We start from the raw sequence: 14,606 nt of genomic DNA, 5'->3' as shown, positions 1-14,606 counted from the left end.
ACAGGCTGCATCAATTCAATCATGTTGAAGTAAATTCCCCTGACAACTATTATACTTAGTTTCAGATACTCTATTTTCCTTCTGTAAGTTTAAAGAGATCCTCCTTTACTTTTGAATACTTTTTTTCCTGAAGGTAGAGCTCACTATCCAAATGTGGTCCCTGGAAAATGATGTACTACGTCACATGTAGATTTGTGCACCACGTCATTACTCTCCCTCTGCTCTGCTGTGGGCGCATGATGAGCCGCTTGCTATCCTTCACTCACATGGCGAGGGACTGTAGCTCATTTGTTGAACTTTAATTGCTCGGGGGCTGGACCACGAGGGGGAAATGTAGGGAAAATGTCGCAGCACAAGTTCCAGAGAAAGTGTCACTTTCAAACTAGAGATTTCCGTGGCTAATTGAGGTAAGATATTAGTTCTGCATGTATGAACTACACATTGGCACATCCAGCCCAAAGAGGAAGGTTTAGAAACTAGAGATTTCCGTGGCTAATTGAGGTAAGATATTAATGATGCATGTATGAACTACACATTGGCACATTCAGCCCAAAGAGGAAGGTTTAGAAACTAGAGATTTCAGTGGCTAATTGAGGTAAGATATTAATGATGCATGAACTACACATTGGCACATCCAGCCCAAAGGAAGGTTTAGAAACTAGAGGATTTCATGGAAAAGTTGAGGTAAGATAAGTGATGCATGCCTTGTACACATTGTCACTTCAAACCAAACAGAATTAAAATATTTCAGTGGCTAATTGAGGTAAGATATTAATTAGATATAGGAAGGAAGGAATATAGGAGGACATGGAAAAGTGCTTTAAGAAAGTATTCAATTGTGTTTATCATTTTTAGTGATTAAAAGTTAAACAGATCCCCAAGAATTTCATAATATAAGTTCATTTGCTGTAACCAGCCCCCCAAGCCTTTTATTTCCATTTGCTGTAACCATATTCCCAAGCCTTTCATTTCCATTTGCTGATTAAAAGCCCCCCCCCAAGCCTTTTATTTCCATTTGCTGTAACCAGCCCCCAAGCCTTTTATTTCCATTTGCTGTAACCAACCCCCCAAGCCTTTTATTTCCATTTGCTGTAACCAGCCCCCCTCCCCCCAAGCCTTTTATTTCCATTTGCTGTAACCAGCCCCCTGAGCACCGACAGACACCAGACATCAATGTATTTCCAGTTGCAGGCAGAGCACCGACAGACTTTACCTTTACTGCACATCAATGTTGCACTCTACTGGCACTCTAATACAGTATTTACTGCACTCTACAGCACTCACACTTTAGAGTACTGTTTACTTTACTGCTTTACTGCACTCTACTTTACTGCACTCTACTCTACTTTACTGCACTCTACTCTACTTTACTGCACTCTACTCTACTCTACTTTACTCTACTCTACTCTACTTTACTGCACTCTACTCGACTTTACTGCACTCTACTCTACTTTACTGCACTTTACTGTGGAGTAGAAGCAGAAGATTTGGTTGTTTTCTGGAAACGCAGCCACTTCCTGAATGTAAAAGTTTTTTTTAAAGCACGTTCCAATGGCAGATTGAGCCTTTAACATGTTTTATACAGTACTGAATAACATATTCAACTGTAGGACTTCAGTTGAAGAACTCTTCAAAACGACACATTAGTTCAACAACTTCAGTGTTTGTGCCCCTGTTTTTTTAAAGACGGTTCCCACTGTAGCTTCTTTTATCAAATGCTGGGGTATTTACACTAGCGTTGCTCGCAATTGCGGTGCACCAAAAAAAAAACTGAACAGTCAGAAGCCAGAAGTGAAATAAAATTACATTTCAACTTACTGAGTTGGTGAGCTGGACTTATTGGTCTTTCAAACGGGAGAAATTTGAGACACAAATAGCTAAACGAACGTATTATTAAACGGACTTTCCAAACCCACTTTCTCTCTGTTTTCAAAATAAAAGTTATTACTTTTTTTTGTGCACGTATGGCACACTTGCAGGACTTTTATTTTGACAAAAGCAGCTGTACTCACTGGTGATCATCAGATCTTGTTCAGTCTCCTCCTCCTCTCCTTCCTCTTCCTCTCTAGAAGGCTCTTCCTCTTTTTTCAATATTATATCTTCCTCCTTTTTGATTTTGAAAGCTTCTACCTCCTCCTCTTCCACTGTGAAAGCCTCTATCCCCTCTTCCACGCTGATATCCTCATCTTCCTCCTTTTTAATTCTGAAAGCATCCATCTCCTCCTCTTCCACTGTGACAGCCTCTATCCACTCTTCCTCTTTTACCCCAAACGTTTCTTTCTCCTCTTTCACTGTAACATCCTCCTCCTCCTCTTTTATCGTTTTGAAAGCCCCTTCCTCTGATTGCATGGTAATATCCTCGTCTTCCTCTTTTACGACAATGTTCAGCCCCAGAGCTTCTTTCTCCGTCCAACAGACCTCCTCTTCTTTAGTAGAGTAGTTTACTGAGCTCATGGTCGGGGATTTTAGCTAGCTAGCTAGTTAGCATTAGCGACTAGTTTGACTATCAATTTCAACAAATAGTTAACTTAAACGTAATTAACAAACGTTACTAGATACGTAAACAGAATTGGGTTTAAAACACAGAGTAGTATATCCAAAATTGGCTAAGGCGCTTCAGTGTTTCGCTTTTCTGTTGTCTAGCAAGCTACCGAAGTGGTTAAATTAGCAGCTTTGTTGTTGAAGTGTCCCGTCCACTAGATTATGCGTCACGCTAGAAGCATTCACCTGAAACTCAGAACGCCATCTGCTGACTGGAGTGGGTAACGCAGTTTAGAAAAATATTCACGACATTGTTTATTCTGGCCGATAATGTCATTAAAAAAAAACATTTTATCATTTGCCAAGATATTCCATCCACCTGACAGGTCAAATACAGTGAAAACAGAGAAATCAACCACAGAGAGACAGATTTCTCTGTTTTCCCATTATTTTGATTTTGCTTTCTGTCTTGTTTTGGCTCTATAATGTGTGTTGTGACTTTGTTAAATGCACTTTAAATAAATTGTGATTTCATCTAGATGGGGAAAAGAAACAAACATATATTTTTAAACAATTACTATTCTAGTATTCATTCATAATGTACATACTCATATTCGGGTCTCAGTCTGCACAGAGGAAAGTATTGGCTCTACTTAGAAGTCAGACAAAACATTGTGCTAATTTTGAAAATGCATGGTAATATCTTGCCTCATCGACAACGAGCTTGGGAGAGGCGAAGGTCGAGTCATGCGTCCTCTGAAAGATGACCCCGCCAACCGCACTTTTTAAAAATTCCAAGGAAAATTAAATGCTATGCATCAAATTCCTGATATTAAGCAAACCAGACGGCACAATTTTCTTGTTTATAAAAATTTACGGACAACCAGGGGCTCCAACACTAAGACATTGTTTACAAAAACACTATTTGTGTTTTTTGAGTCCACCAGATCAGAGGCTGACAACGCATTTTTATAGATAAATGTATGAACTGCCTGAGCATTCAAAACGTAACGAGTAGTTTTGGGTGTCAGTATGGAGTAAAAAGCACTTTATTTTCTTTAGGAACCTAATCAAATCAAATGTTATTTGTCAAATGCACAGAATACAGTGAAATGCTGACTGACAAGCCCGTAACCAACAATGTGGAGGCTATATACAGGGGGTACCGGTACAGAGTCAATGTGGAGGCTATATACAGGAGATACCAGTACAGAGTCAATGTGGAGGCTATATACAGGAGGTACCAGTACAGAGTCAATGTGGAGGCTATATACAGGAGGTACCAGCACAGAGTCAATGTGGAGGGTATATACAGGAGGTACCAGTACAGAGTCAATGTGGAGGCTATATACAGGAGGTACCAGTACAGAGTCAATGTGGAGGCTATATACAGGAGGTACCAGTACAGAGTCAATGTGGAGGCTATATACAGGAGGTACCAGTACAGAGTCAATGTGGAGGCTATATACAGGGGGTACCAGTACAGAGTCAATGTTAGTCAAGGTAATTGAAGTAATATGTACATTTAGGTTAAAGTGACTATGCATAGACAATAAACAGAGAATAGAAGCAGCATAAAGGGGACGACAACCTTGAAGAAGCCCCCCAACATAATGAAACACTGACCTTGATGAAAGCCCCTCAACATAAGGAAACACTGACCTTGATGAAAGCCCCTCAACATAAGGAAACACTGACCTTGAAGAAGCCCCTCAACATAATGAAACACTGACCTTGATGAAAGCCCCTCAACATATTGAAACACTGACCTTGATGAAAGCCCCTCAACATAAGGAAACACTGACCTTGATGAAAGCCCCTCAACATAATGAAACACTGACCTTGATGAAAGCCCCCCAACATAATGAAACACTGACCTTGATGAAAGCCCCTCAACATAATGAAACACTGACCTTGATGAAAGCCCCTCAACATAATGAAACACTGACCTTGATGAAAGCCCCTCAACATAAGGAAACACTGACCTTGATGAAAGCCCCTCAACATATTGAAACACTGACCTTGATGAAAGCCCCTCAACATAAGGAAACACTGACCTTGAAGAAGCCCCTCAACATAATGAAACACTGACCTTGATGAAAGCCCCTCAACATATTGAAACACTGATCTTGATGAAAGCCCCTCAACATAAGGAAACACTGACCTTGATGAAAGCCCCTCAACATATTGAAACACTGACCTCTATGAAAGCCCCCCAACATAATGAAACACTGACCTTGATGAAAGCCCCTCAACATAAGGAAACACTGACCTGGATGAAAGCCCCTCAACATAATGAAACCTTGACCTTGATGAAAGCCCCTCAACATAATGAAACACTGACCTTGATGAAAGCCCCTCAACTGAAGGAAACACTGACCTTGATGAAAGCCCCTCAACATAATGAAACACTGACCTTGATGAAAGCCCCTCAACATAATGAAACACTGACCTTGATGAAAGCCCCTCAACATAAGGAAACACTGACCTTGATGAAAGCCCCTCAACATAATGAAACACTGACCTTGATGAAAGCCCCTCAACTAAAGGAAACACTGACCTTGATGAAAGCCCCTCAACATAAGGAAACACTGACCTTGATGAAAGCCCCTCAACATAATGAAACACTGACCTTGATGAAAGCCCCCATCTCAAGGTAAGAGATTTACAGTTGTGCGTAAATGTTTACATACGGGTGGTCCCGGAAATCTACCCCACTATCCTGGTGTTGCAATGCTCTATACCAAGATGCTATAACAAGGTTATAGATACTTTATGAAGCCCCAATTTAATATGATTTATAAAGCCTTATCCCGACCTTTATAATGCCCTGGTTTTGTTATATTTCACATAGTGGGTTATGTCAGATTTGACATTGGTGGTTATGTCACATTTCACATAGTGGGTTATGTCACATTTCACATAGTGGGTTATGTCACATTTGACATAGTGGGTTATGTCACATTTCACATAGTGGGTTATGTCACATTTCACATAGTGGGTTATGTCACATTTCACATAGTGGGTTATGTCACATTTCACATAGTGGGTTATGTCACATTTGACATGTGTGGTTATGTCACACAGTATGCCACATTTATGAACCCTTTATAAAGCATGACATAAGGTTCAAGATCATTTGTGACACATTCACATAGTGTTTATGAAGGCCTTATGAACCCTTTATAAGCTGTAGGTCATTTATCTTTGTTTCATAGTACAGTTTATTCTTCTTCTTTTTTCAGTTTGAGTCACATGACTTCAGTAGCCAATCGGCTGTGCAGCCAGACTTATTTGTCATTCCTTTCGCCTCATCCCTCTCAACCATACCATTTTTCAATTCCTCATCAATCCACAAGGTTTGGACAGTATTTTTTACAGTCGTTTTCTTAATGGGGTGCGTGCTTATTAGTAACTGGGATGTGAAACGTCATAAATGTGTCACGGGCAGAGTCTGGTTGCTCCTCATTACACACCACAGACCAGCAGAGTCTGGTTGCTCCTCATTACACACCACATACCAGCAGAGTCTGGTTGCTCCTCATTACACACCACAGACCAGCAGAGTCTGGTTGCTCCTCATTACACACCACAGACCAGCAGAGTCTGGTTGCTCCTCATTACACACCACAGACCAGCAGAGTCTGGTTGCTCCTCATCACACACCACAGACCAGCAGAGTCTGGTTGCTCCTCATTACACACCACAGACCAGCAGAGTCTGGTTGCTCCTCATTACAGACCAACAAATATTATTCACATCTTCAACATAGGAATCACTACAATACCTCTTGTATGACCTCTTATACACTATGTTAGCCCAGCCTCTAGTTTTCCTACATATGGCTCCTATATTGTGATCACTACATCCGATGGATTTGGATACTGCTTTCAAACAAATTTCTGCAGAATTAGTAAAGATGTGATCAATACGTGTGGATGATTTCATTCCTGTGCTGTTTGAAACGACCCTGGTAGGTTGATTCGATAACCTGAACAAGGATACAGGCAGCAGTTACAGTTGGAAGAGTATTCCTGAGTGGACAGCTTGATAGAGTATTCCTGAGTGGACAGCTTGATAGAGTATTCCTGAGGGGACAGCTTGATAGAGTATTCCTGAGTGGACAGCTTGATAGAGTATTCCTGAGTGGACAGCTTGATAGAGTATTCCTGAGTGGACAGCTTGATAGAGTATTCCTGAGTGGACAGCTTGATAGAGTATTCCTGAGTGGACAGCTTGATAGAGTATTCCTGAGTGGACAGCTTGATGAAAACCCGTAAATATTTAGTCACCCAGAAAATATACCTCTCTGTTGACATCGCATACATTACCAAGTATTTCACACATGTTTTATCCAGATACTGACTGTTAGCACTTGGTGATCTATAGCAGCTTCCCACCAGAATGGGCTTTAGGTGAGGCAGGTGAACCTGTAGCCATATTACTTCCACAGCATTACACATTAGATCGTCTCTGAGCTTAACAGGAATATGACTGAGTATAAACAGAGACACCACCCCCATTGGAATTTCTGTCTCTTCCATAGAGGTCGTAACCACGTATTGCTACCCTTGGTTCATCAAAAGGTAATCCCTAAGTGAGTTTCAGAGAAAGTATATGAATGTTGTCTGTTACTAGCAACTTACTGATATCATGAACCTTGTTTCTAAGGCTACAACGTGGACTATTTGTAGCGCTTGTCTCAGATTTGAACTGTTACAAGCATTTCGCTACACCCGCAATAACATCTGCTAAACACGTGTATGTGACAAATAACATTTGATTTGGGAAGTAGACATGCTCATGTTATTAATGTTAGTGCAGGGTGATATGATATATCAAATAAAATTAGATTTGGGAAGTAGACATGCTCATGTTATTAATGTTAGTGCAGGGTGATATGATATATCAAATAAAATTTGATTTGGGAAGTAGACATGCTCATGTTATTAATGTTAGTGCAGGGTGATATGATATATCAAATACAATTTGATTTGGGAAGTAGACATGCTCATGTTATTAATGTTAGTGCAGGGTGATATGATATATCAAATAAAATTTGATTTGGGAAGTAGACATGCTCATGTTATTAATGTTAGTGCAGGGTGATATGATATATCAACTACAATTTGATTTGGGAAGTAGACATGCTCATGTTATTAATGTTAGTGCAGGGTGATATGATATATCAAATCAAATTTGATTTGGGAAGTAGACATGCTCATGTTATTAATGTTAGTACAGGGTGATATGATATATCAAATAAAATTTGATTTGGGAAGTAGACATGCTCATGTTATTAATGTTAGTGCAGGGTGATATGATATATCAAATAAAATTTGATTTGGGAAGTAGACATGCTCATGTTATTAATGTTAGTGCAGGGTGATATGATATATCAAATACAATTTGATTTGGGAAGTAGACATGCTCATGTTATTAATGTTAGTGCAGGGTGATATGATATATCAAAACAAATTTGATTTGGGAAGTAGACATGCTCATGTTATTAATGTTAGTACAGTGTGATATGATATATCAAATAAAATTTGATTTGGGAAGTAGACATGCTCATGTTATTAATGTTAGTGCAGGGTGATATGCACACAGTGGACTTCCTACGAGGGCAAACCGTGTCAATGTTAATAGTATAATTCTGGTTTATAGGCACATGATTGCTGCATACAATAGCTGTTGAATTTACAGAGGCACCCAGGGGAGTTGGAGGAACATAAATTGCATAAGGGAATAGACTAATTTATTATAAACAATATGATTTAATGTGGCATAACCAAAAACACAAATTCTCAGTCAAAAATACTAAGTCAGAACACAGCCTCTCTATTCTCTCATGTGACTTCTGGGTCCTCTGACTGGGAAAATATCTTTCCACAATGAGAGCAGTGGTATGTCTTCTCCTCCAGAGTGTCTTCTCGTATGCATTTTCAGGCTCCCTAACTGAGTAAAACTATTTCCACAGTGGGATCAGTGGTAGGGCTTTTCACATGTGTGTGTCCTCTTGTGTCTTTTCAGGCTCCGTAACTGAGTAAAGCTCTTTCCACAGTGGTAGCAGTGGAAATACTTTTCCTCTGTGTGTGTCATCTCATGTGATTTTAGGTACTGTGATCGCAAAAATCTCTTTTCACACTTGGAGCATTGGTAGGGCTTTTCTCCAGTGTGTATTCCTTCATGCCTATTCAGGTTTCCTATCTGGGTAAAACTCTGATCACACTGGGAACATTGGAAAGGCTTCTCTCCTGTGTGTACTGTCTTGTGTGTTTTCAGGCTACCTAACTGAGTAAATCTCTTTCCACACTGAGAGCAGTGGTATGTCTTCCTCCCTTCTTTATGTATTCCTTCATGCCTTTTCAGGCTCCCTATCTGGGTAAAACTCTTATCACACTGGGAACATTGGAAAGGCTTCTCTCCTGTGTGTGCCATCTCATGACGTTTTAGATTCCCTAATGTAGAAAAACTGTTTCCACATTGAGAGCAGTGGTGTGGTCCTGCTCGTTTGGGCGTCTCTGGCTCTGGTTCCCCTGAAGGACTCTTCTCGCTGTCAGAGTGAGAGTCTGGTCTCTCTCCTGCCAAAGACAGAGTATTTGGTTAAACAGAGAGACCTGAATGAAACCTCCATTAAATAAAAATGTCTTCCTATTAGGTTTAACCTGGACTATATCCTTCAATAACTATATCCTTCAATAACCTATTTTGTTGCCTTACAACCTGGAATTAATATGGATGTTGTATCATTTGATTGACACAACATGCCTACCACCATGAAGATGCAACACTTTTTTTTGGTGAAACAAACAAGACAAAAAAAACAGAAAACTTTAGCGTGCATAACTATTCACCCCCCCCAAGTCTCTTGGGGTGTGTCTCTATAAGCTTGGCACATCTAGCCACTGGGATTTTTGCCCATTTTTCATGGCAAAACTTCTCCAGCAAGTTGGGATGGGTTCCACTGGTGTACATATTTAGATATGAATTCACGTACAGATCGAATTTTCAATAGCTCTCTTTCCACGTGACCGCCAAAAATATTGGGACAGTGACCATTGCTGTTGTTGTTATGGCTCTGACTTCAGCATTTTGGATTTGCATTTACTCCAGGACTTTCATTTGTGGGTATTTTCATCCACGTTTAGACAGCACTTTTTCTATTAAAGTCTCTTCTCCCCCCCATTTTAAGGGACAAAAGTATTGGGACAAATTCACTTATATGTGTATTAACGTAGCAAATATTTATTAAAAAAAAAATGTTCCCATATTCCTAGAACACAATGACTACATTAAGCTTGTGACTCTACAAACTTGTTGGATACATTTGCTGTTTGTTTTGGTTGTGTTTCAGATTATTTTGTGTTCAATAGAAAAATAAAACTGACTTTATATCCAGAATCTCACAATCCCCACTAGTCTGTCAGCAGCGGTGTCTAGTTGCCTACTTGTATAGCCACCTGCCGTTGGTCTGCTGAGCCCGACTCCGAGCTGGGGTAGTTCGTTTCACATCTCAGTGACCTTTGAACTGTCCCAGGACAGGGATCTGTTCCAAAAACATTGTAATGTACAATGATTCCAACAAACAACGCATACAAAGTAGCATGAATAATTCACCTAGCTAACTAGCTACTCACCACGTAGCTTATTCTTAATGTTTGCCCATAGGCTACCAGAGTGAGGACAGACATTTTTCAGAATAAACTCCTTACCCGGTATCTTATTGTGCCACTACACAACTTTGTATGAGTTGTTTGTTGGCAACCTTGTTAATTACAACGTTTTTGGAACATATTCCTGTTGGAACGTAAAAACTAACGTAGCAGGTGTAAAAGAAACGCAACATGCTGGTAACAAGGCAAATCCGAGGGGGCGCAGTCGAACAAACAACCGTTCCATGACTCCACTCATTGGCTAAGAGGCAGAAGCGATTAAAACTCGGATCAAGAATATAAACGTTCTGAGCTCTGAACGTGGGTAAACGCCAGTTAACAAAATAAAAAGTTAAGTAAAACGCAATTGTGTTGAATAAAAAGGTGTTGAAAAACAATGCTTAGGGTCAACTACATCCCTGGTTTTAATGTCTGAATTCCATGGTTCCGTCGGCGGATTATTATTATTTTAAACACACACATTAGTTCAACAAGCGTTGAGTTTTTTGCCCCGTTTGTAAACCAGTACTCACTGATGTTAATCAGATCTTCTGTCTCCTCTTCCTCCACCCCCAATACGTCTTCCTCCTCCTCTTTTATTGAGATAGCCTCCTCTTCCACTCCAAAAGGTTCTTCCTCTTCTTTCAACGTAACATCCTCCTCTTCTTTAAACGTGAGAGCCTCCTCTGCCTCTTCCTCTCCAAAATGTTCCTTCTCTTCTTTCACTGTAACAGCCTCCTCTTCCTCCTGTTTTATTCTGAAAGCTTCTTCCTCTCCTTTCACTGTAATATTCTCCTCTTCTTCTTTTACAATAATGTTCAGCCCCAGAGCTTCTTTCTCCGTCCAGTAGACCTCCTCTTCTTCTTTTACAATAATGTTCAGCCCCAGAGCTTCTTTCTCCGTCCAGTAGACATCCTCTTCTTTAGCAGGAGGGGAGTAGCTTAGTGAGCTCATGGTCAGGGACGTTAGCTAGTTAGCATTAGCGACAAGCCTTGTGCTAGACTCAGTATCAAATTGAACACGTTTTTTGCAAAGTTACCAAGCAAATTACATTCAAGTAAACCAGTAGATACATAGATACATAAACATAGTTGTTTTTAAATCACCGAGATTAATATACGAAAAAATTGCCAAAGAAACGTCAATATTTGGGTTTTTATTTGGCTAGCGAAGTGGTTGAATCAATAGGCTTGTTGCTGTTGAAAAAGCGTCCCGTCCACTAGATTATACGTCACGCAAGAGGCATCAACTGGAAGACTTAAGTCGCCATCTGCTGGCTGGAGTAACGCAGTTTAAATATTCACTACGTTGTTGATTCTGTCGTAAGTCATTGCAAAACAACCAGAGCTCATGTTTTCTCTTACTTCTTACCAGTACTTTTCTCTATGCAATGACATAATTTAAAAAAAAAACACATTTGTAATGTAATTGTAACAGCATAACTTTGGTCCGTCCCCACCCGGGCTCGAACCAGGGACCCTCTGCACACATCAACAACTGACACCCACGAAGCATCGTTACCCATCGCTCCACAAAAGCCGCGGCCCTTGCAGAGCAAGGGGAAACCACTACTTCAAGGTCTAAGAGCAGGTGACGTCACCGATTGAAACCCTATTAGCGCGCAACGCCGCTAACTAGCTAGCCATTTCCACATCCGTTACACAGTAGCTAATGGGGATCATAATAAAGTAAACAAATCAAATGTATGATCAGCTGTCCGTCCTGTCTCCCTGTAGCTCTGTCTTAGACGTCTCACAATACGGACATTGCAATTTATTGTCCTGGCCACATCTGCAGTCCTCATGCCTCCTTGCAGCATGCCTAAGTCACGTTCACGCAGATGAGCAGGGACCCTGGGCATCTTTCTTTTGGTGTTTTTCAGAGTCCATAGAAAGGCCTCTTTAGTGTCCTGAGTTTTCATAACTGTGACCTTAATTGCCTACCGTCTGTAAGCTGTTAGTGTCGAAATGACCGTTCCAAATCAAATCAAATGTATTTATATAGACCTTCTTTCATCAGCTGATGTCTCAAAGTGCTGAACAGAAACCCAGCCTAAAACCCCAAACAATGCAGGTGTAGAAGCACGGTGGCGAGGAAAAACTCGCTAGAAAGGCCAAAACCTAGGAAGAAACCTAGAGAGGAACCAGGCTCTGAGGGGTGGCTATGAAAAACTCCCTAGAAAGGCCATAACCTAGGAAGAAACCTAGAGAGGAACCAGGCTATGAGGGGTGGCTATGAAAAACTCCCTAGAAAGGCCAAAACCTAGGAAGAAACCTAGAGAGGAACCAGGCTCTGAGGGGTGGCTAGGAAAAACTCCCTAGAAAGGCCAAAACCTAGGAAGAAACCTAGAGAGGAACCAGGCTCTGAGGGGTGGCTAGGAAAAACTGCCTAGAAAGGCTGGAACCAAGGAAGAAACCTAGAGAGGAACCAGGCTCTGAGGGGTGGCTATGAAAAACTCCCTAGAAAGGCCAGAACCTAGGAAGAAACCTAGAGAGGAACCAGGCTATGAGGGGTGGCTATGAAAAACTCCCTAGAAAGGCCAGAACCTAGGAAGAAACCTAGAGAGGAACCAGGCTCTGAGGGGTGGCCAGTCCTCTTCTGGCTGTGCCGGGTGGAGATTATAACAGAACATGGCCAAGATGTTCAAATGTTCATAAATGACCAGCATGGTCACGTAATAGTAATCACAGTGAACAGGTCGGGGTTCCATAGCCGCAGGCGGAACAGTTGAAACTGGAGCAGCAGCACGGCCAGGTGAACAGGTCGGGGTTCCATAGCCGCAGGCGGAACAGTTGAAACTGGAGCAGCAGCACGGCCAGGTGAACAGGTCGGGGTTCCATAGCCGCAGGAGGAACAGTTAAAACTGGAGCAGCAGCACGGCCAGGTGAACAGGTCGGGGTTCCATAGCCGCAGGCGGAACAGTTAAAACTGGAGCAGCAGCACGGCCAGGTGAACAGGTCGGGGTTCCATAGCCGCAGGCGGAACAGTTGAAACTGGAGCAGCAGCACGGCCAGGTGAACAGGTCGGGTTCCATAGCCGCAGGCGGAACAGTTGAAACTGGAGCAGCAGCACGGCCAGGTGAACAGGTCGGGGTTCCATAGCCGCAGGAGGAACAGTTGAAACTGGAGCAGCAGCACGGCCAGGTGAACAGGTCGGGGTTCCATAGCCGCAGGCGGAACAGTTAAAACTGGAGCAGCAGCACGGCCAGGTGAACAGGTCGGGGTTCCATAGCCGCAGGCGGAACAGTTGAAACTGGAGCAGCAGCACGGCCAGGTGAACAGGTCGGGGTTCCATAGCCGCAGGCGGAACAGTTGAAACTGGAGCAGCAGCACGGCCAGGTGAACAGGTCGGGGTTCCATAGCCGCAGGCGGAACAGTTAAAACTGGAGCAGAGCACGGCCAGGTGAACAGGTCGGGGTTCCATAGCCGCAGGCGGAACAGTTAAACTGGAGCAGCAGCACGGCCAGGTGAACAGGTCGGGGTTCCATAGCCGCAGGCGGAACAGTTAAAACTGGAGCAGCAGCACGGCCAGGTGAACAGGTCGGGGTTCCATAGCCGCAGGCGGAACAGTTAAAACTGGAGCAGCAGCACGGCCAGGTGAACAGGTCGGGGTTCCATAGCCGCAGGCGGAACAGTTGAAACTGGAGCAGCAGCACGGCCAGGTGAACAGGTCGGGGTTCCATAGCCGCAGGCGGAACAGTTAAAACTGGAGCAGCAGCACGGCCAGGTGAACAGGTCGGGGTTCCATAGCCGCAGGCGGAACAGTTAAAACTGGAGCAGCAGCACGGCCAGGTGAACAGGTCGGGGTTCCATAGCCGCAGGCGGAACAGTTAAAACTGGAGCAGCAGCACGGCCAGGTGAACAGGTCGGGGTTCCATAGCCGCAGGCGGAACAGTTGAAACTGGAGCAGCAGCACGGCCAGGTGAACAGGTCGGGGTTCCATAGCCGCAGGCGGAACAGTTAAAACTGGAGCAGCAGCACGGCCAGGTGAACAGGTCGGGGTTCCATAGCCGCAGGCGGAACAGTTAAACTGGAGCAGCAGCACGGCCAGGTGAACAGGTCGGGGTTCCATAGCCGCAGGCGGAACAGTTAAAACTGGAGCAGCAGCACGGCCAGGTGAACAGGTCGGGGTTCCATAGCCGCAGGCGGAACAGTTGAAACTGGAGCAGCAGCACGGCCAGGTGGACTGGGGACATCAAGGTGTCATCATGCCAGGTAGTCCTGAGGCATGGTCCTAGGGCTCAGATCCTCCGAGAGAAAGAAAGAGAGAATTAGAGAGAGCATACTTCAATTCACACAGGACACAGGATAAGACAGGAGAAATACTCCAGATATAACAGACTGACCCTAGACTACTGCAGCATAAATCCTGGATAAAAACCCACTTAGACCTGAGGCATACAGAAGAAAGCAGGGTCAATGAGTTAGTTACTTGCCTAAATATTCTGAGGGGAAAAAATAAAAATACAAG

General features: G+C 42.9%; 2 protein-coding genes across 2 annotated transcripts in view; both read right to left on the bottom strand.

The window, feature by feature from the left end:
* Nucleotides 1-2,685, bottom strand: part of LOC135570947 (zinc finger protein 436-like) — a 24,357-nt gene extending 21,672 nt beyond the window's left edge. Inside the window, exon 1 of the mRNA XM_065016766.1 lies at nucleotides 2,013-2,685. Within this exon, the coding sequence (XP_064872838.1) occupies nucleotides 2,013-2,454 (442 nt within the window). The 5' untranslated portion in view covers nucleotides 2,455-2,685. The remainder of the gene's footprint in view (nucleotides 1-2,012) is intronic.
* Nucleotides 2,686-8,222: 5,537 nt separating this feature from the next.
* Nucleotides 8,223-12,968, bottom strand: LOC135570943 (zinc finger protein 3-like). Its single transcript, XM_065016759.1, has 2 exons — nucleotides 10,670-12,968; nucleotides 8,223-9,065 (listed from the first exon to the last, which is right to left on the bottom strand). The coding sequence occupies exons 1-2, from the start codon at nucleotides 11,088-11,090 to the stop codon at nucleotides 8,467-8,469; spliced, it is 1,020 nt and encodes a 339-aa protein (XP_064872831.1). The 5' UTR covers nucleotides 11,091-12,968; the 3' UTR covers nucleotides 8,223-8,466.
* Between the last annotated feature and the right edge of the window lie 1,638 nt (nucleotides 12,969-14,606).

Source organism: Oncorhynchus nerka, unplaced genomic scaffold (assembly GCF_034236695.1).
Source record: "Oncorhynchus nerka isolate Pitt River unplaced genomic scaffold, Oner_Uvic_2.0 unplaced_scaffold_887, whole genome shotgun sequence".
Taxonomy (NCBI): Eukaryota; Metazoa; Chordata; class Actinopteri; order Salmoniformes; family Salmonidae; genus Oncorhynchus; species Oncorhynchus nerka.
Note: the sequence above shows the minus strand (reverse complement) of the source record. Positions and strands in the feature narration are given on the sequence as shown.